The sequence below is a fragment of the Rhinolophus hipposideros genome (assembly GCF_964194185.1).
Source record: "Rhinolophus hipposideros genome assembly, chromosome: 6".
Lineage (NCBI taxonomy): Eukaryota > Metazoa > Chordata > Mammalia > Chiroptera > Rhinolophidae > Rhinolophus > Rhinolophus hipposideros.
Genome location: NC_138052.1, coordinates 78,927,044 through 78,954,862, shown reverse-complemented (window position 1 = coordinate 78,954,862; position 27,819 = coordinate 78,927,044). Strand labels below are relative to the sequence as shown.

Here is a 27,819-nt window from a genome sequence, read left to right as displayed (position 1 = left end):
CAGAAACATCTAAAAATATTTTTTTTTCTGTGAAAGTAACTGGAATATTTTAAAGCTATATGACTTCACTGTGTACATGGATTTCTACATGCCCACACAACCCTGTGATCCATCAAAAAAGCGGGTTAGGCTTAAATATATGCAGATTTAGAGTTCCACATCAAGGGATCAAATCCATGTTCTCAGCCAGACGACTTGGAGCAAGTAACTGTGCTGTCATAGCCTTGATTTTCTCATATTTTAAATGGGATGAAAACAGTATGCATCTCATAAAATTAAGTGAACAACCGATGAGGAAGTGTTGAGTATCATTCCTGCCATGTTCTATGTGCTCGGTCAATGTTAGCTGTGGTTGTTGCCAGTGTTAGTATTCCCACAACGTACTTCAGCTGACATGACAAGGATGTGGGAGTTGCTACAGCTCCAAGTCAAAGGTTTCTTTTCAACAAATGCAGCATCCTTCTATCATAATGAATGACTATTTAATCAGCTTTGAACTTCAAGGGACATCAGTTTATTTTTGTCACTGCCTTTTCTAATAACTATCTACCTCTTTAATGCCTCACACTCTGATTTAAGGAGTGGTTTCATTTTAAAGCAATCTAGCAGAGAATGTTACTCTAATGAGATCTTCCAGTAAGAAAATCCTACCTTAATGACTGATGTGGAGAAGCCTATTGTGAGCAGCCATAGACGATTCAACACTCTAATTCAGGGTGTGAAAGTAGGACTAAGGTGGCAGTCATAATTAAGGATTTGAAAGTGTGCATCTGTACAATGATATTTCATAGTTACAAAGCAACCATAACAATGTATTTTGATGGTTTGGTAATGATATAGATGCTTCTGTTTGTATTTATTTTAATGATGGTTGGGTGGGTGGGAGAATTGTATAGCGATTATCATCTGGTTTCCTCAATTGATTTTTTTTGTTGTTTTGAAGAAAATACGTTTTTTTCTGGACAAATAGCAGTGCACTTCAAGATATTCTATCATCTGCTGAGGCATGGTGCATAGAATATGTAGGAGCTTTTCGAGTTTTTGAAATTTTGCTTGTGATGTAAAATGCATCAGTAGAGTTTTGGTGAATGGGACATTTCTTAAAAAGACAGAATTATTTGAAAATGAATTATCTCCAAGGCAATACATTTATTTATTTTTTTTGATACATCAAGTCATCTAAGGGCTATATGTTTTCAAATTCACTTTATTCTAGGAATTTTGAAGTTGGCATAATCAAGTGAAAAGCACAGTTTAGGAAAAGGGGCAGAAACTCCATAAATCCCAATCGTGGGTTGATTTCAAAAAGCTCTCATACATATGGTGTCACCCAACTGCTGACTGATTGGAACATCTTAGGCAGTATCTCCAATGGTTGTGTTTAATGGGCATTTAGATAGAGTTTGGCACATGATGCCGTTTGAAGCAATCTTCTCTTTCCACTACACTGAGTATACAGTTCATAATTTTTTGACCTGTGTGATCTATGTGTCTGTTTTCTACAGCTTTTATTTTGATATCAGAAACTGTTAATCTTTCAAAGTCCTGCAGTTGTACTATTAACTGCACACAGCACTGATCTGCAATTTGCATGAGAGTATGCTTTAACCATTTTATAATAATTCTGATTTGCTTTTGAATGACAATTTTTTTTACCACTTAAATCCTCAAATAAAGAATTCCTCTGAACTCTTTAATAAAAATATATTTATTTAAACAAAATATATTCACTCTAGCCCTCTGAGTTCATTTCTTAGGCATTATATCAACCTTTTAGTTAAGACTAGTATTTTATGGCTCTTAGTTTCCCTACAGCTGAGGTAATGATTTATAATTATTGCTTCTATGAAATTTAAAAAATCTGTGTAGATACTAACATATATGTTATATGTCGATAGATGGCATATCTACATGTAATATATGTATCTATATGTATGCATAAGTATATGTAACGTGTGTGTGTGTTTTTTAGGGGGAGAGTCAGCTACATCTCTTGTTGGCAATCAGTAATACATTTTATTTTCAATTATCCTATATGGTTCATGAAGACAACATATTAAAGGCTAATTTGAGGGTCATTATAAACTATATAATTTCACTTGTGGGTTCTTATAATAACTACTAATGTCATCAAAGCCATTTTTTAAAATTATAGGCTTTTAATGGCTCTAAGGTATACTTCATTTTTTGCATAATTAATAATAACAATATGATTTTCCAGCCTTGATAGATTCAATGATTGCAATTTTGGCCATTAAATCTTTATATGAAATACCTTTTAAAATTATAGATAGGTATGTTTGTTTGCAGTGGGTTTGTAGGGGCAAAATGATATGACACAGAAGTTACTGAGAAGAAAACATTAGGAATATGTGAATCAGCCCAAATATGAGTACATGTTAACTTATCTACTAAGACACTTGCATACCTCACTAATGAAAGTGTTTGCAAAAGAATATCAAGTCTGGGGGGGGAAAACGATCTAACATTTAGCTCATGTGTAGGTAATTTATTCTTCATCGGAATTTAGGGAGAAAAGGCCAAGCTATTTGTGGTTTGCTTTTTTATCCCAGATTTTCCCTAATTTTGAAAATATTCCAGATTCTGCTTCATGTAGAGAAATCAAGTACTTTCAACTGAATGCCAAGAAACTTCTTTTTAGATAATGGAAAAGCTTAGGCATTAAGTGACTATCATTGGGCAACTTGGTGTTTTTCAGGGAATGATGTATCTGGAAGAAAGACGGCTTGTTCATCGTGATTTGGCAGCTCGTAATGTCTTAGTGAAATCTCCAAACCATGTGAAAATCACAGATTTTGGACTAGCCAGACTCTTGGAAGGTGATGAAAAAGAGTATAATGCTGATGGAGGAAAGGTGAGTATCTTTTTGAGAGAAATAATGCAAGAAAACGTAGTATGATATCCTTTTATCTCCTTATATTTTTATAGGCAGAAGCCAGTAAGCTTTAGGTCTAAGAGATTATAAAATTCCAGTTCTATCATTTGCCTTCTCTCCTGCCCAGGGTGAAAAATAGAGAGAGAGAATATATCACCAACTTTGATTTCTCAAAAGTAGCTAAAATAAGATGATGCATGTCTGAACCCATGTAGTCTTTATGTCAGATCCAGTGTTGGAAAGTGAGTGGATCCTTAGGGACTCTAGAAAGTAAACTTTAATCCAGGGCCATAGAAATTGCTCCATTGATCCTGAAAACATAGGACTGATTCTTACATAAGGACCCAACTTCTCTCTCATAGATTAGAGAGAAGCTTGGCTACTCCTAAGAACCATAACTCACCGGAAGACTGACCATTCTATTTAACTTCTTATCCTCCTACACCAGATACAACAGATTCCTCTTATCTGGCTCTTTTCTAAGCTTTTATCATAGTGTATGAGTTACGATTTACTTTATTTATTACCTGACTCTTTCCACTAGCATGTAATTTGCTATATCCCTGGGGTCTGAACAGTGCCACAGTCTATTCTATCTTTTCTGATGCTCCAGCCTCAGGCCATGCCTGACAACTGTGTCCCTTCCGCTCTCACCCACCATATGTTCATGCCTTTGTTCCAATTATTTTCTTTCCTCATTAACCCATGGTGAAATTTGCCATTCTGGGCTAACCAACTAGCATAGTCTTCATGTGGAGGTCCCTCTAACTTGACCGTGGAAACTGAGACCAGGAGAGATGCAACTTTAAAGATGCAAATGCAACTTTAACCTATGGTGATCTATAAGCTTATGCTAACAAAAAGAAAATATTAGTATGTCATATAAGGATGTTTATTATGTGCCTTATGCTCATCCAAATATGTATTATGAAGTTTGTAGTGGTAAGATTCCAAATGCTTAACATTGATTTTTATACTAAACTCTTATATAACTATATATATTCAAGTGTTATCACAGGGCAAAATAACATAAAATTTATTTCAAAAAACCTTCAATTCTGTAGTATTATCTGGCTTTTTCTTGATTTTTATTAGACTAGTTTGCCTGTTTACTGCCAAATTGCAGCAGTTTGAGACCACAGCATTGAAATTCACTACAAGATTACACAAAAGTAGAAGTCTATAAATCACATGACTTCACTTGTCGTGAGAACATACAGCCATAAGATTTGTCTAAAGCAAGATTCATTGTAGGTTTAAATGCCTAGTAACCATTAAGTCTTTATCAAGCCACCTGTGATTTAAACTTACTTCTTTAGCACAATGTCTGTAGTCCGTAAAGTCAGCTAACTCCTAGCCCATAGGGAAATTACTTTCAATGTGTCTTCTGTTCCCTTTCACTGAATACCATGTTTCTGTCATCGAGTTACCTTGGTGTCACCTTGGTGAGCAGCCAACCTCAGGATTTCACAGGCCTATTTAGTTTTAAGCTTTCAACTGCAAAGAAGAAGTGTTTATCTTTATTCCATAGGATCTAATTATATTTCCAGCTATGTAATGCTGCCCTTCGTAGTTGAAACTCATTCTGCTGACCCATCAGCAGCAGAGTATGTGAGTTGAGTTGTTTGGCTTGTAGTCATGATGGATTTGTACTGATTCTCTCACATTCTTTCATATAATTCTTATATTGAAAATGGCACATATTTTCAATACTGGCTAACCAAGATGAGGGAGATCATTTGTGGAAGATGTACAAAACAAGGCTAACTTGGAATTTATTATTTTAGATGTTTTAGTGACCGAATTATATGAGAGGAGAAGGGAGGAGACAAGTGTAGAAACGGTCCATTTCACTAGTGGTCAGCATTTTTCTGAGGGTAAAAAGGGATAACTGAGATTATAAGGAATCCCATTTTGGGGGAAAAAATGTAATATGACCCCATTTTTACAATACAGGTTTGAAGTTTAGTAGCATTGTCATAATGTTAACTAGTAAATTAATCGCTGAACATTAAGAACTATAAAAAGTGATACTTATTTTATCATTTTACTTTTCACTGTTTATGAAGGTTTTTAAAAAATAAACATATAATTAGGTTAATTTACTTTATGAATTTTGTAATTTCAATTTGTTTGTTCCCTGTGTTGAAAAATAACATATTTATATTTTCTATACACACAATCAAAAATACAATTGAAGCAAATCTAAAGACTTACATTTAGGAAATAAATATAGAAATACTTTTTATATAACTATAAAACTTTCACTTCTTCTTTCTCTATAGATGCCAATTAAATGGATGGCTCTGGAGTGTATACACTATAGGAAATTCACCCATCAGAGTGACGTTTGGAGCTATGGTAAATAAATCTTCCCTGTGATTTAAGGCTTTTAAGGCAAAAATAAATGTATTAGGTTCATGCAAAGTATCTTAATCCAAATTATTTTATTGTGTTGAAAATACCTATTTATAAGCCTTGTTTTCGAATCAATTAACATTTTACTCTTCAATTAAAAAAAAATTCTAAATACTATTGTAACTTGTCTTTTTGGTTATTCTTTGCTTCCCTAAAATGTAATATAGTAATATCTTCATTGAGTTGTCTACCATAGTCTTTGGTTTGGTAGCAAATTGATAATTTTGTCAGAAATAAAACAGCCAACTTTAGGTACAATTTCATAGTATCTCAGGGCCATAATTTTCAGCAACTCTTTGAAAACATAACTTTAAATACAATGAATGTCACAAAATAAGAACGTTTTTTTCTTGTGGGAATTTCTATTCTATAATAAGAAAATGGAAATTATTGTTATAACAAAAAACAATTACTGAAAACAGTAAGGTGGAATAATAAATTTGAGGGGAGGGATTAGAAAAAAGTTTGCTAATTGCAGCTGTCATTTTAATTTATGAAATACTTTTGGAGTAAACAGATATACTACAAGGTAAATAATATGAACTAGAAAAGAGTGATTTTTAAATTTAGAAAATTTATTTAATTGCGTTTAACTCAGTTGTTGAGATGAGCTACTTTGTATCTGTTTGACTTTTTACAACTTAAGTCCATCTAGGTATTAGTAAGACTCAGTCAACACTTTTTTAAGTATAAACACACCATGTAAAATTAGCATTTCTTATAAATTAAAAGCATGTTGCCTATTTAATGAAATAGTTGATGGTGGGACTTAAAAGCATGGTAGAATTTATTTTAAAAACATTTAAGCTTAGTTTTACATTTTCTTTTAATTTTTAGAAAAAGTAATTAAACAATCCAATCTCTAAAGAACTTATACCTCTTATGTAGAAAAGCATAATCTATCTGTAAAACAATTTAGACATTTCTATGAAGTGGTTTTCTACGTCCCCCACATGTGTGCCAGGGGAGGTATTAAAATTTCCATGAAGGCGTCATGTAGTCTACTCAGCTTAAAACTGTAAAGGGTTGTGTGTTTGAGATTTAGACCAGTACAGGGGAATATTTGATAAGCTTAGTTGTTAAACCGTAATGACTAAATAGAAAAAATAAATTTATCATGTATAATATATATGACAATGTATACCATGTGATATATATAGCGTGTAGATAAGCATTTATATACTATATTATATAAATTGTCATATTGATAGATTTATGTATTATGTTTTATATACTAGATTTATATATTACCATATCCTCCCCTTTTGTTCTACTTATGTTTTCCTGAATTAATATAACCATCTGTTGTAGGCAAATTTTGAATGACCTCTAAAATAAGAAGTAAAGTATATGTTGGCAGGGCAATCACATTTTTAATAGTAAAATGTACCTATGGCGGGAAATCCTGTTACTAAGGTTATAATGTTTATCTTCATGTTCAGTTGCAAAATCTCAGGAAGCTACTCAATAAAAATATAAAGATGGATAGATAGATAGATGATAGATAGATCTCTGTTTTGAGACATGGCCCAAGTCATCAAACCATTATCCATACAGCATTTTAAGATTTTTATGGTATATCATCATTGATTTCAAAAGCATACAAGAAAGACACAAATACATAATCTTATTTGCAGTGCACCTTTGTAGAAAATTGCCACTGGGTGTGTCTTTATTTTTATAAAAAATAAATATGCATCAGCTATGCTTTGCATCTTAAAATAATAGAATTGTAACTTATGAGTATGTTTCTGGTTTAGTTTTCTTGAAATTGTCCTTCTACATGAAATCATCTCTGTTTAACCCTATCTTATCATCACTTCTGCAAAAATATAATTAGATTATTGTTGGCGAAAGTGGGCGTTTGATGTTTCTGTTTTTGTTTTTGTGTTTATGTTTCCATTTATTATATCTTCTATTATTTTGATTTGTAATTGCTTTGTATCTTGCTTATGTTAGAAATTTTGATAGAGATGTAAGAGTATCCCTTCTGTGTTTTATAACTGCATAGGTAAATTAACACAAATAAATTAATACAAATTAAATATATATTCTGTAAATATGACTGACTGAATGAACAACTGTTCACTTCTTGTTCCAACCTGTCTCATGAACACTGAGTTTCAATCATTGGTTCTATGGAGCATTCTTTAATATGCAAAATTAATTATGATTTAATAATTATCAGTTAAATTGTGTCACTAGTTCAATTTTGTGATGCCTACTTTGTGTGTATTATATCTTACATATAAATGTATGTATCTTACATATAAATGTAAGATATAAGCCTTACTCAGGCTCTCAGGTGCTAAAGAAACTAATCAGTTTTATTTCACCTATTCTCTTTATGTTAATTAAAAAGAGAGCCACAATCACTTCCCATAACATAAGGTATTCATTCAGGAACCCAGTTTAGCCATGAGGAGTTTTAATACAAAGATGTTAATCTCAAGTTTAGTCAATATCAGATCTTACCTGCAATCATATTTACTTGATATTGAATACACATGTATATAGTAAATAAATTATTTCATAGATTCTAATGTGGTGTGGTAAAAGTTAACTTGAGTCAGCAAACATTAGCATTATTTATAAGTCAGAAATGGGGAACACATTCAGTATTCTTATATCCACTCTGAATTGTCTCCACTACTCATTAAAAATTTCAATGGGTATAAAGGAATTGAATTTCTCACAAAGATTTCATCATTGAGCTTCTCATAATAGAGGAATCAGAAGAGCCTTTCTTTAAACTATTTTTGATTGCCCTCTTGGGAGCATTCCTTTGCCAATGGCATATTACTTGTTTGCTCAAAGTCTGTTGTTAGTCTGCTTATGTAAGAATTTGCTCTTGAATTTAGGTGTCACTATATGGGAACTGATGACCTTTGGAGGAAAACCCTACGATGGAATTCCAACCCGAGAAATTCCTGATTTATTAGAGAAAGGAGAACGTTTGCCCCAGCCTCCTATCTGCACTATTGATGTTTACATGGTCATGGTCAAATGTAAGTTTGCAAAATAACTTTGTCATTACCATCATCATTCTTAGTAAAGTGATCACACAGATTAATCTAGCTGCATAAGGTTTCTGTATATTGAAAAATATAAAAGTTCATAAATAATTATGAAAGGATCATGTAAATACCTGTGTTTGTTGTGATTATTGTTATCATGAAGCAACATCATGCTTCCATGCTATGAAGTCAAATTTATAGGACTGTTGCTTTTTCTGTTCATTTCACTTTGATTCTTATCATTTCTATGACAATCAAATTCATAAAGAGATGTAATTAGTCATAACAATGTTAGCAATTTTATAGGAAAATAGCAGACTACATACATGATCTAAATATAAAGAAAGCAAGCTAGAAAGTGATAGTTGTACAAAACGAGGTAAATAGAAATGTTTACCAGGAAATTAGCAGGGCAAAATGGATAGTGGGAAGACATGAATCTACGTTGAACTAAAAACATAAATGTTTATTTTTTTTTCCAATTTGATCATTTGTTTACATCTAACTCTCTTACTTTTCTTTCTCCTTTCTATGCCCCAGCTGCATATGTATTACAAATATGTTTTGGAAGTCTAGGCTCTTAATTTAAACAGAATTAGAGAAATCTCTGGAGTTTCTGACTTAATTTAAGTGAGATTAACATTCAGCAATCCTTCTAGTGTAATCTGAGGTTTTCCCCTTTTGATTTACACAGGGTTAGCAAAGAAACAAACTGGTGAAGGTGAATAAGCATCTTATTAATCAGAGACTTTGGGCCCAGGTCTACCCAGATTTATATTCATGACATGTGTGATACATTCTGACAGTGAGGGAAGAAATAAAAATGTGTTTTCCAGTTCAGGTCAGCATGTCCTTTTCTCTAAGCATAGTTCTATTTACTCAATATTTAGTTAGAAAGAAACTGATACTTCCCTGCAAAGTTAACCTTTTTTGGTTCTAATAGTTCTAGAAGCACCTATCTTCTTATTATCATCTTGACATCAACAGTATTTTTTCTAACTGTTTCTCTCAGTGGATGTATATAGAAAATAAATATCTCAACTTCATTAGGAGAGAAAAAATTTCCGGTGAAATAAATGATATATAAAATGACACTCATAAACTTCCAGCACAATAATAAAAACTGAACTTTGAGAAAAAGGAGAAACAAGGTTTATAGCTTTATTGGATCAAACATTGTTCACTAGTCCTCTATGAAAGAAAGTTTAAAAGCATGCATGCATTATATAATTTGATCCCATAACTAGCACAAGGGATGATTTAGATACTTCATGTAGAGACGCTGATGAAATAATGAAAAATTAGGGAAACATTTTGCCTAATAGAAGTTTTACCTTACTTTAGGTGTTTTAATATCGACGAAAAGGGTCATTTGGCAAGAAAATCAAGGAAAGCTTGGTGCTTTTCTTCATGTCATCTCATCAGCTAAACAGAGCCTGGGGAGATAAGACCTACTTTACTTAGATTCCCAGCTAAATAATAATACACACATTGAAAATTGCTGATGTAATTTTTATGCTGGAAAGACTAATACAAAGATAAGCTAATGGCTGTTGCTAAACAAACATTACCAATCACTTTGCATTAATTTTTTTGTGCTTTTTTGTGTGTGTTGTGTGTGTTGTTGTTTTTTGCCACCAGAAAAAAAGTAACATAAAACAGTGGCTTTTTATTCTTTTTTCCCCTTTGTGCTGGTGTACCACATTGTAACCAGTTATTATTATTATTATTATTATTATTATTATTACATTATTATTCTATTATTGTAGTATGGATGACATTACTCTATCTCACTCCGGATTAAAAAATGATCAATTGTATTCCAATCACCTCTTCTATAACCATCAAAGAAGTTTTAAAAGAAAATGATCTCCATACCTAAGAAAAAAGATCTGAAATTCTGTAGGTTAATATAGTCAGCCTAGGTTATATTTTCTAGGAAGAAAAATTAATTTTAAGTTAGAGAAACAAAATAAAAAGTTTGTTATTCTGTAGTATAACATTTAGTTATGAGTGTCAACAAACTGATTTAGATAGAACCTCACCTATTGGATTGTTTCATTAGCTTCCTTTGTTTTCAGATCATTGTTATTAAAACAACATTATGTAAAATTAACCTGTATTTTCATAAATTTTACATCACACTTTTTTTCTAATTATGAATGTGACTTTTACTGCATGTGAATTTCTAGGTTGGATGATTGATGCTGATAGTAGACCTAAATTTAAGGAACTGGCTGCTGAATTTTCCAGGATGGCTCGAGACCCTCAAAGATACCTAGTTATTCAGGTTAGTGCATTTAAGTTAGATTTTTTTAAAGAATTTTCCAATGGCAAACTCACTTCAAAACATGGATAATAGCTGGACTTTGGAACTGTGGATGTCACCCCTCACAAATAGATTTACTAAACAGAATATCATGTGATATGACTTATTACTTAATGTCAGAACAATTCCAAGCCCCTTCCCTTAATATTCAAGTGTCTCTTCCATTGAACAGCCAATAATTATTATTATTCATATACATAAAAAGCCTTTATCCTCAGACAAGGCTTTAGCACTCTGCCTTTTATTAACATTATGTGTAAGCCATGTTCATTATTATAATCTTCTCTTTCAGAATAAAAGAAAGATGGATTGTTCTTTTTAACTTGTCCATGGTTGAAGACAATGAATTAAAAGTTTTAATACATTGACATTTAATTTCCAAGAAAAATATTTGTAAATGTGTTTTGTATTGTTTTGAGAAGTGTACATTATCTAAGCATTACTCAGATTCAAATGTATTGATGTACACATGAATCAACTAATAGGCCAAAAGAACATTTTATATTGAACACTAGAAAAAATAGATTAGATAATTTAAAAATTGTAATATGTTTCTCTATGATGGTTTTTACCTAAACCATAAACAAATGGAATTTGGCTTACACTGAATTAAATTTACTCAATATAACAAGGTAGCTTTATCTTCATATCGATAGTCTGATATAAAGATGAAAGCTAGGTTTTAGAAGATAACGACCCAACTATCTTGATGCCAAATTAAGTTTCATAAACAAATTGTTCATCAAAAAAATCCCATAACTTTAAAAAATGTATATATTTCCAAAACAGATGAGTAAAGAAAGAGTATAACAAGGCTTTTGGTGTGTCTCCCACCGCCATTTTGTTATGTGCCACCTCTGCTGTGATTTCAAATACTGTCACTTTAACAATGTTATGCTATAGAACAAACCATGGAGCCTATGTGTACTGATAACTCTATCAAACCAACCAGAAAGATAAAGATTGATAAACCAATCAACCTTTATTATTTATGCTGAAAGTCAGAGCCCAACACCATGTTGGCAATGAAGCCTACCATTATTCTTAGATCTGATAAAGATTTTGCCTCCCTCAAAACATCCATAGCATTCTGCTTATTTATCTCTAATGGAATTTCTCATATTCTTCTTGTACTAAATTAATTTATCTTACCTTATCATATCTGAGCATATTATAGGCTTCTTTATGGCTGGCAGATATGCTGAAGAATTATTATTTTTTAAATGAGTGCGTGAATTTTCAACCATTTGTTTCAATCCTACATAAATTTACTGCAAAAGCCGCATATTAAGATAAAGGAAAAAAATCATTTTTGTATTCCTAATGACAATCTTTTAGGGTGATGATCGTATGAAGCTACCCAGTCCAAACGACAGCAAGTTCTTTCAGAATCTCTTGGATGAAGAGGATTTAGAAGACATGATGGATGCTGAAGAATACCTGGTCCCTCAGGCTTTCAACATCCCGCCTCCTATCTACACTTCCAGAGCAAGAATTGACTCAAATAGGGTAAGAAGTAATTATATGCCAAGTACGGTATTATTTCTGAGAAATTAAATTATGTAAATATATTTTAAGAACTAAAATGACAAAACAATTATGTAGTACAAATCAGTGTGATTGCTAGATGAGAAACATACTATATACCATACCAACAAAAGATATGCCAAGCTTGCCACATATAGTTAATTTTGGAAGAAAAGCACAGACAATAAAATATACCCTCTGAAATATCTTCAAGATTTCAAAAGGAGAAACATTTTCTTCATCTTAAGTAAGTTAAAACAAATCTTAATTTAAAAAAGTCTAAAACCAAGTCAGATGAATAAAACTGTGCGTGTTTATAAACAAATGGAAATGCTTACCAAGATAGGCTCTCTATTTTTCTTTTTTAATAAGATACATCACTAGTCAAGAGGTAATACAAATACAACTCTCTTTCACTCACTTAAGGGACATTAAATATTTTCTGTCAGATTGAACTAGAAACAGAAAAGTGTATAATCTTTGAAGTAAATCCATCGTATTGGGAGGACTGCTGAATCATTTCTAAGACATAGATTTAAGTTTTGAAAGAAGCTTCTGAAAATAATTTAAATTTCATTTAACATATTAAGCCCACGCTGTAGGAATACCATTCTTTCTCTGAAAAATGTCAATCCTTATATTTGTTTGTTTGTTTTTAAAAATCCATTCATCAGCCATTCAACATGTATTGAGTATCTCTGCATCTGAGGTATTATTAGACACTGGAGATTCAAAGAATTTTGACGTAACTCTTTCCTTTAAAAAGTACCCAGGTAAATGAAAGAATTACACAGATATGGAGACGGAGCACAGCCATGATAAGTATTGTAATCAAGTGCCCATTGGCCATTATGGAACATAGAGAAGGAGTACAACAATCTCTGTAATCAATTTCATCCATTGATAAAACAAGCAGGATATTTAATATTTTTCTAAGGAGTAATTTTTTTCTCTTAGTCTAATCCTCCATTTAAACAGTATCGTATTTGTCTTGACTATAGCATAATCAAACACTAAACCTGCTGCTCATTCTCTAAAAAAAAAGTCGCTTTATTTCAGATTGACAGCAATAATAAAGTAATACCTAGTGTTTCCTGTGTGTCAACACATATATAAGTCTCTTTATCCTTGCAACAATCCCATGAGATTCTATTGTTATTATTCCCATCTTAAAAATGAGGAAACTTGTCACAAAGTTAAGTAATATGACAGATGTCACACAGTTAGTCAGGGGAAGAACATGATTCTAATGTATGCAATCTGTCTCTACTACACATACTATTACTTCAAAGTTGTTAGAACGTGTTCTTTTCATGAAATGGTTGTTTTTCTTGGCATCAACCTCAACATGTTATTTGAAAAATTTCCCAGGTGATTTTCTTATAAAGTCACCCCCAATCTGCCCCATACCTTTTGTCCATGCACCCCCATTTAGAAGATCTGATAAAGAGGCAAAGATGAAAGCCTCAATTACATTTTATTTTCTATGAAAAACATTTCTTGCATCCCAGTAGGGAGGAGATATAACTAAAATATTTAAACTGTAGATATTGACCATCAGTCTGTTATTTATAGGAAGGACCAGTCTTTGAGGTGTATAAAGGAGACACATTTTTTCATCTGTACGCTTAGCAAAATGGCCAAATTATACCTTCGATATTTATAATTTTATGTGACAAATATACTACTTTTTATTAACACAGGGAAATTTCAAGGAAATTGTTTTCCTTCCTTAATATGGAATGCTATGAAAGCCAAGAGCTTGAATCTTTTTTTTTCATAATTCCAACTTTCTGTGCATTTGAATCCATGCTCAATGCAAGGAATTCTTAATAAAGGTTTGAGTTAACTAAATGGAATTAATGAAACAAAGTAGAAGCCACATGGTAAACTATTTGGTCTTTAGTCATCGTTTCTTATTCCACATTATTATTTAAACAATATTATCTGTGGAATTCTTTTTACTTTTTCAAGTCCTTATTGAAGAGATCATGCTTAAATACCACTTTTATTTTCAGGCATTAAACAGCTTTATTAGTCATCTATAGTATCCTGTTTTTTGGTTTTTTTTTCAATCTGGCTTTATGTAACTTTTGTGGTAATTTCTAATATGGGAAATGCTTCACACCCCCCTCTTCTTTTCTATGAAGCTAATTTATGTGATTTTATATTTAGAAAACGAGCTACTTCAATTTTAGGTTCTGTGGATGACTTATGTGGTAAAGGAATATCTTAAAGTGAATTTTAATGAAACGTTTCTTAAGAATATTTGTTGGACTTTGAAATAAAAAATAATAGTAATTCTGGTTTTAAAAGTGGACTGTTCACTAGCTGAGAAGCTTTGAGTAACATGCTGACTAACCCTATGCTTTGTTTTTTCATTTGTGAAATAAACACAGTACTATTTATTTCATATGATCGTTAGGCAATTGGTTTTTTAAAAATGCAAGAATATCTGTCCATAAATATTTATTACCCTCTCTTTAGAATCACCCAAAGATATTTAGTTGAAGACCAAGCAAATGAGAAAAGCAGAAGCTCTTTATTCAGAGCTTTCTATACAGCAACAGCGTCAGCCACCGTCACTTGTGTTTTGGCAGACTCAAAGCATACAAAGCAGTGAGGAAACGTAATAGGGAGTAAAGGGAAGGCTTCAGGTATGCCCTGAATGGAGGCTGTTGGTGTGGGAAAGCTGTTAGTGGGCTAACTAGAAGCGGGGCATCTTATGTGATTGGGAAAGGATACACATTTGGCTTTATCTGGTCCTAAGTTAAAAGAGGGAACAAAAATTTGGGAAGCTATTAGTTAGTAATCGAGTCCTGGCCATTTAGGGACAATTGTTATAAAAGTTATTGTGTGACTTCCTGGATTGCTATTAGAAATGGCAGGCTTGCTTTCTACAAGTCTGACGTAGCCAACTGGCTTCCTGGGCTATGTACCATAGATATGATTGCCTGGGCAAGAAGCTATAAGTGGTGGGTTAAACTTCTATTTTAACATATTAGGCTGGTACAAAAGTAACTGCAGTTCTTGCAATTATTTTTAACCTTTTAAACCACAATTACTTTTGGGCCAACCTAATATAATCTACCCATTGTCTGTTTGTATAGTCAGCCTATCAATAGGTTTTAGGTTCTATTACTGCCTTTCTTCTCTCTCGATGTATTTATTTAAATACATTTTGCTCAATATTTCAACTAAATGTTACATACAGTTTTAAAATTTCTGCATTTTTTTTCTGTTAAAGTGGAAAGGGTTTGACTTATTTGTGACTTACTTAGATTTGTGTTTGTTTGGTATAATTAATTGTATATTAAATGCAACAGCAATGAATAGATAATAAATTAACATGGCTAAAGATATTTTGGCTTTAATGTTATAAAGGTTAATTTAATGTAAAAGCTTGAATGAATTTTTATAGAGGATGACATAATTAAAATTGTTGCAGGATTATTTAGTCATTTGTGATGAGTAGTTTTAAAGATTAAGTATCCTACCTCTTTCAAAACATATCAGCCAACTTCCAATTATTCAGGGCAGAAGAAGACAGAGAAATTGTAGCTGCTGCATATTGGTGGAGCCGGTGACCCACAATAGATTTATCAATACAATTTAAACTTTTCCACTTCTTTCTGATCTACTAAGGAATAACTATATTAATAGATTTGCATTTTTCCTCCTCTTTTTTGCTCTCTTCTCCTAAGATGGGTACATAAATGGGAAATATGGATAAAACGTAGACAGTAGTGAAGAATGAAGAAAATAAGAGTTTGATATCTCAAAAATTTGATCAGTTTCTAAATAATTAAGCTTATTAAGTGTATGCCATATAGTTGACTACTTAGAAAATGTGGCTCTATATACATTATTTTGTACCACTATCACATTGCCCTGAGATTAGATTTAATAAATTTGATAAATATATTTTAGTAAGGTAATCATACACATTATAATTACCTTTGAGATTTTTACTATCTACTTATCACTTACAAATAGAAATAAAAGACAATTTTGGTTTCCCCCATAGGATTTATAATATCATGCTATATGTGCTTCTAATGATGTATAAACTAGCAGAAATTCAGCAAAATGACAAAGCAGAAATAATGATGTTATTCTCAACAATGAAATTTGAAAATATGAGAGTTTCAATTGGGTTTGTCTTTACAGTTCAAGAAATCGAAACTGTGACCTTTTATTTTATGAAATAATAAAAAATAGTAATAATATCAGCTAAAATTATTGAGTATTTACTATAACTCAGGTACTATGCTAAGTGTTTTAAATGAACTATTTCCTAAAGCCCTGTGAGGTAGGTATTGATATCCTTCCCATTTTAAGAGTAAAAAGAAATGAGCTGTGGAGAGTTTAGGTAACTTACAAGTGATAAAGGACAGAGCTAGGTAGAAACTGAGTTCAGCTTTCAGTAGTCCCACCCCAGAGTCCATAGTCCTAAAATAGGAAGTTGCTATTAAACTTCTTGCTAATTATGGAATGAACGCTTTTCATTCACTTAATGGTATTTGGACAAAAATAAATAAATAAGCAAATAAACTCTACATTAAATATTAGGAATCTCACATTCTAGAACCAACTTTTTGACCCTTCAGCCTTGGTCACATCACTTAATCAGAGTAAATTTCTTCACTTCATTTATAAGAAGATTGTAGTAGATTACCAATAAGCTTTTTCTAATTTTAAAAATACTTTATCACAGAATGACTTTTCAAAATAATTGTTTTTTTCAATTTTTTATTAGTTTCAGGTGTACAAAACAAAGAAATAGTTAGACATTTACACCCCTCACAAAGTTATAACCCTTGTCCCCCAAACTACTACCCCTCTGACATCTTATATAGCTGTTAACATACCATTGACTATCTTCCTTATGCTATACCTTACCTCCTGTGACTGTATATAGGTACATTATATATTATATATACATATATATAAATATATGTATGTATATATTTAGTTTTATATGTATGTATATATTTTTATATGTATGTATATATTTAGTGTGTATATACTTAGTTTTGAAGTTTCTTGTTTCTCATTAGAATAATTCAATGCAAAAAAAATCCATTTTTGACCTTCCTAAAAGAAAACTGTAAAATTACTAACTTCAGTTTCTCCTACCATGTCTAATTGTAGCCAATCACTTCACAGGAATTAGTACAATATCCTCCTGACATCCATTGTGTGTGTATGTGTGTGTGTGTGTGTGTGTGTGTGTGTACAAATGTGCTCAATTTCTAAATATAGTGTTTACATTTTATCACAGGAAGGACAATGTGAGAATATTTCAAACACTGGATCATTTATCAGCACTACATCCTTTGAAATCTTGCGTCCTCATCTATTTCAAGCATACCTATAAATATATATGTATATATAATATATATAATATATAATGTATATATGATATATAAACATAAAAATTTATAACTAGCATTCAGTATTATTCTACTTTAGCTTCGCCACTTTTATTCAAAATAGTACTGGAAGTTCTAGCCACAGCAATCAGGCAATAAATAAATAAATAAATAAATAAATAAATAAATAAATATGGCGTCCAAATTGGAAGGGAGGATGTGAAATTGTCAAAATAATTATTATATTTTATTCATTTATATTATTTTCTTCTAGAGATTTTTTAATTGGAAAATGATGAAAAGCATTTTAGATTACTTCTATACACAAACTTTTTCCTTATGTGATTGAAAATAGCTAAGGACATAGTTAAGTGATGTCATAGTTAAATGATGTCGTGGGAGAATTTTGTGATATAACAAGGTTATTCTGGTTGCAATTTACTTAGGATCAATCAATTCTAACAACAGCTGTTACTTGATGATGAGTAATTGTAGTCTCAGGATATTGGTTTTACATTTCTTCCAAAATATATCCAGAATTCCTGCACAATACCCTTGGTATGGTGCTAGGATTTATTTTTTTTTCAGTATCTATTAAATCAGAAGAAGGAGCTTCTGATTTAACTGAGCTCTTGTTATTAAGATACTCTGTATCACTAGATATGTTTCATCCCAATGTGGTCCTTATTTAAACAGTAATGTATTAAATTGTCCAGTTTATTATGATGAAAGTGTAAATGAGTTAATAAACTGAATGTTTAGCATGAATTAGGTATTGTGTTGGACATGAAGATATAGGGTTGCAAGATATAGTTTCTGCCCTCAAAGAATTTATATACTAGTTGAGGGGATAATATCCTAAGAGCAGTTTGCCAGGTATTATAGGAAAAAGACAAAGGAAATCAAATCAGCTTAAGAGGCTATAGAAAGTTATTTTAGCTGCATCATTTTTGGAGGATGAAGATCTAGCTTGAAATAAAACTATAGTTTTAATAGGGCAGGTTTGAAATGCATCAGAAAGAAGACAAAAAAGCCCATAGAATTGTGTTTTTTGGTTTACTTTTAAAATCGTAGTTTTTTTTTATTGTTGTTCTTTTGGTTTGTTTGCTTTGGGTGTCTTAGACTCAAAGCTTTAAAATTATTCTAATACTGCTTATTATCTATTTGAAACCTCATATTGAAATTTTAATATTTTTATACTATACATGCTTGAGAAGTCTTGTAAGTTATCAGAGGAGGTAGGATGGGATTTCTCCCAATTTTCCTATTTTTGATCAGTGGTAGGCTGAAGGCTGATCAGTTTCAGTGAAGGCTGAAAACTTAGTTTTGAAGTTTCTTGTTTCTCATTAGAATAATTCAATGCAAAACAAAATCCATTTTTGACCTTCCTAAAAGAAAACTGTAAAATTCCTAACTTCAGTTTCTCCTACCATGTCTAATTGTAGCCCATCACTTCACAGGAATTAGTACAATATCCTCCTGACATCCATTGTGTGTGTATGTGTGTGTGTGTGTGTGTGTGTGTACAAATGTGCTCAATTTCTAAATACAGTGTTTACATTTTATCACAGGAAGGGCAATATGAGTAAATATTTCAAACACTGGATCATTTATCAGCACTACATCCTTTGAAATCTTGTGTCCTCATCTATTTCAAGCATACCTATCATTTTCATTGAGATAAACTTGAATGATATATGTTTTATTAGATTTCTCTTTATATGACATAGAATCCCATTGTCGCTAACAGTTGAAAGATTTTTGAACATTTATCCTAGGAAATGCTTTGGTCATTCCAGTTGACCAGTCACTGCAGTTTATTTTCTACTATTCTCTAGTTTAAACACACAAAATCGCCTAGAGCTGCAAGCATTATTCCAACCCTGATTCACTCTTTCAAAATATAGATTATGTTGGTGCTTTCTGTTTTAGTTTGAAGGTGTGGGTGGGTTATTGATTTATTTTAACAAAGAGCTATCTCTCTCCTTATGCATTATAGATTTCTTTTTTTAAAAAGAACATTGAGTTAAATTGCATTTGTTTATTCCTCCAAGTTCTTGGAAATTAAAGAGATATCAAAAATAGTTCTGATCATTCTGATTGTCCACCAATTTGAGAATATCCCTTACCCTTTCAAATGATTGCTTTATATACAGCAAAACAGCAATGTCTTTTTGTGCAATGTCTTCTCTACCAGTGACTTTCTTAAAATCTGGCGATATTTTTGTTATACTGTTCTTTGTAAGCTTTGCTTTTCTTTAACAAAATACTTTTACCTACTACTATTATTCTTTCTTTTCTCCCTAACTCTCTAAGGATTTTCATACAGTTTGGTCATGATATCTTAATAAACATAATGATAAGTCCTCCATAATATCAGTGGATTCTTAATTATAACCTTATATTTAGGAATTACAAACAAAATTAAGTTATTGTTCAATTTCACAAGTAAGGAGGAGATCACTTTTTAGACTTTGTTATCAAATCTTATCTCCAGGTATCATAAAAATCACTTCTAGCAGATTTTGACTTTGCATAGCATTTCCTTGTGATAGTATAGTATGACTTACTCTATATTTGTTTATTGATTCTTTAGAGAACCTGTTTTTTCTCTTGGAAAATGACTGCCTATAATCCCTTTAACATTTTCTTTATAATAGGTATTACTCTTATTCTTTTCTTTCCAATCTATAAACAAAATCTAATCCTCCATATGTTTAAAACTAAATACTAGTGACTATAAATGTTTATTTGCACATGTACTAATCTAGGTGGACTATATCCTAGGCCATGGTAAATCAATGACCACTTCCACCTCAACCCATGCTGAAGTGGCAACAAGATATTTAGAATTTCCCAGCCTCAAAGTTGAGGAAGCAGAAGTTGGCAGGAAATATATATGAATGAATGAATGAATGAATGAACAAATGCATGAATTAGTGAAATGATTTCCTGTTCCTAAAGTTTCACACTACCATTAAAGTTTCACACAGACATCAGGCCCTCCTTACCATACTAACAACATAATCTTTTCTCCTCTCGTTTGCCACTTCCTTTCCCCTGGTATGTACGTATACCTTCCCTGGACACTTGTTCTGACCAGATTTTCCCTGAATGGAAATATAACCAGTATAGTTTGTCATGGGCCCAAGTATACAGATTAACTCTAAGTGTAGTAATTTGTACCACTGAGATGAACCATTGTAGTATGAGGTGGATGTGTAAGTAATTACGCACTTATAGAGTGCCAGAGCTAGAAGGGATCTCAAAGACCTTTTAGTACAAACCCTCTCATTTTACAGATGTGTAAACTTATACTGTAAAAGATAAAACCCACAGCTCAATGCCCTTTGATTCTAAGGGAGAGGGGGGAAGCCATGCTCCAATCTCTGATGCCTAGGTCTACTGGTTTTGTCTGTTTTTTTGCTGGTCAAAATTATGGAAATCTTGACTTTGACTTCAAGTCTAATGAGATTTAGCGTCAATTGGTTTAAAAGGTTCCTGCTGAGAGTGCAAGGAAAGCCAGAAACCCTACTGCTGTTTTGCTTCCTCTGTTTATTCTTCGTGGGACTCCCTGTCATCAAGAATTAATGGTTTAGGAGGATCAAATGGAATTGATAAGGCCAGAATCAAAACAAAAACACAGGGAGAAGAATGTATTGAGACTCAGTAATTACCGTGTTTCCCTGAAAATACGACCTAGCTGGACCATCAGCTCTAATGCGTCTTTTGGAGTAAAAATTAATATAAGACCCGGTCTTATGTCACTATAAGACCGGGCCTTATATAATATAATGTAATGTAATATAATATAATACCGGGGTAACATAAAATATATTATAATATAATGTAATGTAATATAATGTAATGTAATATAATATAATATCGGGTTTTATATTAATTTTTGCTCCAAAAGATGCCTTAGAGCTGATTGCCTGGTTAGGTCTTATTTTCGGGGAAACACGGTACATGCTTGAAGATAAAATGATCCTTACAAGTTTCACAAATATTTCAAAACTTTCAAACACAAATTTAAATAAAGCTACCATGTATTAATCACATATTTATGTGTTAGGTTCTGCTCAGAGCTTTTACATTTATTACCCTTCATCTTCACAACCAGGGTAAGTGGAAAGCATTCCTGTTTGCATGTTACAAAGATGGAAACTGAAACAGAGAGAGGCAAAGTGTTTTTGCTAAAGTTTTCAACTTATGTGATAAAGAGTGAGATTTGAACCCGGATCTGTCTGGTCTACAGCTTATATTTAAGTCCCACCCTTCATTTGCTAAATGAATATATCACCTTAAATAAATAATAATTAATACAAATATAAATAAAAGCCTAATAATTATTCCAATTTAGTTCATTAGAAGTGGTATAGATTTCTCTTTCACTTGTTTTTAAAATATTTTGGACAATCTTTTTTCACATTTTTTTCAACTGCAGTTGACATACAATATTATATTAGTTTCAGGTGCACAACATAGTGAGTAATTAGACATGTGTATAACTTATAAAGTGATATTTAATGAAGCCTTTTTTTTTCATTCTAGCCTAAAAAGTAACATTTCAAAAATTACCTTCACCCTTCTTTGAATGCTTTGAGGATTCAAAGTCCACTACAAGCCATATAATTATAAAATCAGAGAGAAACTTTCATTCTTGGAACATTAACAAAAATAGGTAATAGCTAGATAATGCTTTAAAGTTTACAAAGAACTCTGACATATGTCACATTTTATTTTTCCACCGTAATCCCAATTACACAATAATTAAAACTCATGCCCTAGTAAATGATTTGGTAATGTAATTAAGAGGTTGGTAACTTGAGAACCAAACCAGTGTCAGGTCTTCTGACTCCAAACTGAGTGACCTATCTATTCAATAATAGTTCATCTGAAAGAACTTAGTGCAATCGTCATTATATGTGCTTTTTACCAATACTGAAGCGGAGACTGCCAAACAGGTCCCTACAACACTAAGAAAGCATGGACCATAGAAATGCTGCTTGTTTAAGAAGAGCAAATGGTGTTAAAGAACATTTCAGTGATCTCTATGTACTTATTTTACACGTGAGCAATTGTCAGCTAGCACAAGAAGCCTTTTGGAACAATCAAAGGTGCTTTTTGCCTTCTTTGTTCAAAAGTGCTAGAGAAAAAAAAAAATCAGAGCTAGGAAAAGAAATAAAAAGGAAGGAGGAGCAACTAGAGATGATACTCAAAATTGGATGGTTAATGAACGTTTTATCTATATCATTTAGATGATCATTTTTTTTTAGTGTTATTGACATAAGAGTCCTAGCTCTGCTGTACATTATTGGAAACATCTCATCAGGAAGCCTATTCTTTCCTGTATTAAACCTGGATAGCACCACTGTGAGTTTCTTTACCCTTTACACAATAGAACTAGGAAATCATCATCAACTTTCTATTCATATCTTGTGGAGGTTATTTAATTTATACATTTATTTAATTATTTGTACCAATCTGTCTTTGTCTGTGAGAGCTCCCTGCTCAGGCCAGCTTGCTCTGCTGATTACTCCTGCAAAGACTTGAGAGAGATGTTCTATTTCATTCTCAATAAGGATTGATGGCATTTTGAGAGGTTCAGAATATCCTTTGATTACTCCATGAAATGGAATGGAGGAGATAGTTGTGCATAGTGGGGGAGCTGGGCTGGCTCATCAGCTTTCCTTTGTGCACACTCTGCTGTTGAACATCCCCTAATTACAAGCATCTTGCATTTCAGCCCCTTTCCTAGCTCATCTGCCCACATGAAAAGTTCCCTTTTTCAGTTTGGACTTCTGACACACCAGAGTGTTCTAAAGAGAGGCTCATTTGTGCTGTGTCATTTTCACTCAGAAACTATAAATGAATTGCTGTGGACCAGCCTCTCCTTACACTTGAACAAAAGCTGAATTGAGGGATGGGTAGACCATCGTGGGAAACATTCCAGATATTATCACTGTATCTCTTGCTGCAAAATGTTTTCTGCCATGTGATGAAAGAACTATGTATATCAGAGAGGGAAAGAATTTGGAAGATTAATTCACAACCAATTTGGTTTCCTCTTTATAACAATAATCATAGACATTATTTAGTAATATCCATACTTAATTGTTTTCTTTCCCTGAAAGAAAGTGATGTTTAAAATTCTTAGCATATTGGAGATACTGAGATGTACTTAATTCAGGTTTATTGGGAGTCTAGTATAGTCTCTCTCTAATTGGAATCAGGTACTGTAGTTGTATGTTAGAGAGACCAAACTATTGGATACTCCTAGCTTAAAACAACTAAACTCATTCTTTTACTCCTAATAATCACATAAATTTATGAGTATCCAGAGAATAAATAATAAATAATAATAAGTGGTAGCTATTATCACTTATTTTGTGCCGGATACCATATTACTGTTTAATATTTATTAGTTTATTTAATTTCATGAAAATATATGAGGCATTTACTATTATTATTGCCTATTTTGTATGTAAGGAAACTGAAGCATGCTGGGCTCTAGTCTTCCTAGAGTCTGTACACTTCACCACAATGATGCATTGCCTCTAACTCTGCTTCTCATAATTTTTTGCTGTTTTATCCTTACTATAAGGTCAGTACTTGGCACTTTAAAGATAAAATGAGTATATCAGTAAAGAATTTTGAGTTTTTGAATGTTTGTATTATCAAATTCTTCATAAATATTAATTTTTAGCTTTAAGGGACTAACTTAATAGTCATAATAGTAGCTGCTTATCCATGAATTCAGACTTAGAAATTTTCACTCACCTCTGTCAAATAACAAATTATTTCAGGAAAGTAGCAAAGAGCATCTATTGATTCAATCATTGATTCATTCATCACACATTTATTGATGTATCTACAATGCATCTAATCTCATGGTTGCCTACTAGAGCCACATCCAGTGTTGCCCTCAAAAAATTTGCAGATAAATAACTAGCTATAAAATGCAATGAGAAAAGTGTCACAATAGGGACAGACAGAGATTGCATAAGGGGTCATTTGAACAAATTGGTCTTTTTAAGCTGGGAAGTGACAAGGTCAGATGTGCTTCTAGTGAGTAAAATTCTGGCAGCTTTTCGGAATGTGAACTAAAATAGAGACTGCTTATTTCCTGAGACAGGGGAGATAGCATGTAAAGTTTGATGTAAGTGATGGTTTTCAGAAAAAATCAACACGATGTGGATTCCAGCTGAATACTGCAGAGTAAGATGGAGAGAGAGGTCAAGGTAACACTAAATTTTCTACATGGGAGATTGAGCAGTTGTTATAAATGTTACTAGTAATATATGAGAATAGAAGATATAGAATAAGGAAACATAATTAATATCTTGGAATATAAGTAGATAGAGGCATTAGACACTCAGAAATGTATGCCTGGAGCTCGAGTGAAGTTAAGTCTTGATTTGGAAGCCATTATTATTCTTGATTCATGGCATATTGGTATTTTCTTTTCTTTTTTTTTAATTTTTTTTAGAGTAGTTCATTAGAGTGTAGAACGTGCAGAGAGCAGAATACAACTGACTGAAACATAAAGGCAGGAAGTAGGAAAAATTTTTTTGAAAAATTCTTCCATGCAAAGTGATGAAAGACAGAAAGTGAGCTCAGAGTGAAAGATGGTTCAGAGGAAGATTTCTAGAATGGGCATCTGAACACTCTTAGAGTTGAGTGAGGTAGGGAAATCAGAGACAGCAAAAATAATAGGAAACAGGAGAATAGGTGGAGAAAAGTCCAGGAGGAGTTAGGGGAAGATAAGTTCCAATACATTCAAAGAAAAGTGCATTTGAGGCAAGAGGAGATAATCTTTGGCATGAGGAAGTTTAAAAATGAGATTTTAACCCACCTGTCAAATGGGGTTTTTTTCTGTGCCCTGAACACTAGGCAAAATCGTTTTTCACCTAAAATTTACAGATGGAGTACATTCAAACTGCTTCCCCATTTTTTCCTTCTAATTCACTGAGGCAGGAGGCAGGGAAGGGAGTAAAACACTTCAAACAGTAGGAATAACTGTTTGCTCTATTCTTTTCCTAGTTTCCTCTTTCCTCATGTAGTGCCTCTCTCCCACACTCCATTGACTCCAACCAGTTTTTTGATTTCCACAACTCAGTCTCTTCTGTTTCCCCAACAACAAAGTAATTCACACCAAAACTTTGAGTTTGGAGATTTGATTGAAGGTAGAATTGGTGGACAAGACTAAAGGGCCACACCACAGAGAGCAGTCTTCTACTAGCTTACCCTTTACTCTGCTCTTTGCCTTTTTCAGTTTGATTTTCTCTTAGACGGATCTGGGGCTTCAAAATGTCTTTGTCTGTTGTGTAGTATAATTTTCCTTCTCATCTGAAGCCTCGGCACTCAGCTTGTGAATGATTTACCTTCTACTCCAAATACTTCACCAAGTTTGTTTGTTTGTTTGTTTGTTTGTTTGTTATTTGGTGGGGGGAAAATAGGGGGATAATTTTTAACAAAGCCTGTTAGTTGTCCTCCAAGAGATATTTAGACCAGTTGTAATAACAAATAACAAGTGCCCCATGTTATTTTAATTTAGAGATTAAACTGAAGAGATGTTTAGATTTGATTCTTTCTGTTGTATAGAGAGCAAGGTTGTTTTCAGAGAGGGAGGAAAATCGAGTTGTGTTAGAAAGCTTAAAAAAATTGCCTAAAGATTGGGGGAAACGCAGTGATAAAGTATACCAACAAAGACTAATGAGGGGCCAGTAAGTAAATCTAAGGACTTACCAAAGGTAGAAAACATGGCTTTTTCGAGACACCATGTTACTTGGATACATGATTGTTCAGTTGCATCAAAGAAACTATGAACAACGGAGAGAAAAAAATGATATACGTGTATCAAGAGTTGAGAACTGGTAAGGCAGCTGCACCAAAATAATATGGAAACTGAAGGAACTAAAGGTTATATTGAGGATCAATGTAGTAATTAACCATGTGGCATCGGTAAGTTTTTATTTTTTAAGAACTATCTATCTAATTATCTATTTATCTACCTAATTATAAGTATGTACCTACTATTAACTGAATGTTATATAGATTCTTTCTTTACGTACATTTTTAAATAAAATATAATGCTAACAAAAAGAAGAGGCATTGTGCCCCATTTTTGGATAATGAAACAAGGACTCGGAGATTGAGTAGCTTGTAACACAGCTAGCTAAGTGGTACAGGATGTAAATCCATTCAGAGCTCATGCTGGTAAAATAAAATCTCAAGGAATGAATTGAGGAGCACAAAAACGGCAGAGTAATTGATTGGATCAGAGAAAGAGAATCAACTAAGTGAATGGATCGAAGGCTGTGGCCAGAGAAAAGGATAGTTTGGTGTTTTTTTTTTTAATTGTGTAACAGGATTTTTTTTTTCTTGGTGATGTTAAGCTATAGCCATGTAGTAGTTAAAGTGAAGTAGAGATCAGCTTGTAGGCATGGGAAAAACTACGATGCTCAGCTATTCAGTGGCATTCGTGGTGAAAAGGGCTAGCAATGAGTGAGATCTTACCACTGAGCAGTCTGAGCGATACCAGTGAACAATTTGAGTGTTGGAAAGTGCCTGCAAAAACTGTAGGTAATAACCACAAGGACCTGTAGAAAAATCATTTAGCATGACCCTCAAAATGAGGAGGAGTCTGGATGGATTTTGAAGAGCTGTGATCTGGAAACTTACAGCATATTATCCCCGGCTCTGATTCCGAAGTGGAATCATGGAATAAACATTCTCCACCAGAGAGGATATTCCAAGGAGGCCTTCTGGATGGATGTGCAGGAGGGCTGCTCATAAACGCCGGTTTCTGAGAAAGAATAACTTGTGGGAAATGTTTTCTGAAAAGTGGGGTAGGGTATGGATAGATCGAGGTTTTGTGGAGCCAGACACATCAATGGGAGTAAGGGTGGAGCCTTTTTAAGAAAAAAAATGCAAATAAAAATCTTCTCCAAAATTTACCATATTACAAAACACATGAACCTATGACTTGAGCTCTTTCCCAAGCTTTAAAGGAGCTGTACAACTGAGGGCTTGAAGTTTCAAGCTTTGTACTTTATATTCACTCCTGGTAGAGGAGGTGAGAAAACATGCAGAAGTAACGGCTGTGAGGAATGAATGGGTTCTTGGTTTCAAACAGCATGTTAGTGAAAGCTTCCTTTTGGGCTTCTGTTGTTTAGAAACTCAATATGGATGTGTGGGCCCCGGAAATTTAATATAACAAGGAACTCCTTGTTTATTATGCCTCCTTCCTCC

The 27,819-nt window shown here is 32.8% G+C and overlaps 1 protein-coding gene across 4 annotated transcripts in view; it reads left to right on the top strand.

The window, feature by feature from the left end:
* Positions 1–27,819, top strand: part of ERBB4 (erb-b2 receptor tyrosine kinase 4) — a 1,057,350-nt gene that overhangs the window by 1,007,259 nt on the left and 22,272 nt on the right. For all 4 annotated transcript variants that reach the window (XM_081052780.1, XM_081052778.1, XM_081052779.1 and 1 more), the window contains 5 exons: positions 2,720–2,875; positions 5,182–5,257; positions 8,176–8,322; positions 10,524–10,621; positions 11,999–12,169. In XM_081052780.1, coding sequence (XP_080908906.1) covers positions 2,720–2,875; positions 5,182–5,257; positions 8,176–8,322; positions 10,524–10,621; positions 11,999–12,169 — 648 coding nt within the window. The remainder of the gene's footprint in view (positions 1–2,719; positions 2,876–5,181; positions 5,258–8,175; positions 8,323–10,523; positions 10,622–11,998; positions 12,170–27,819) is intronic.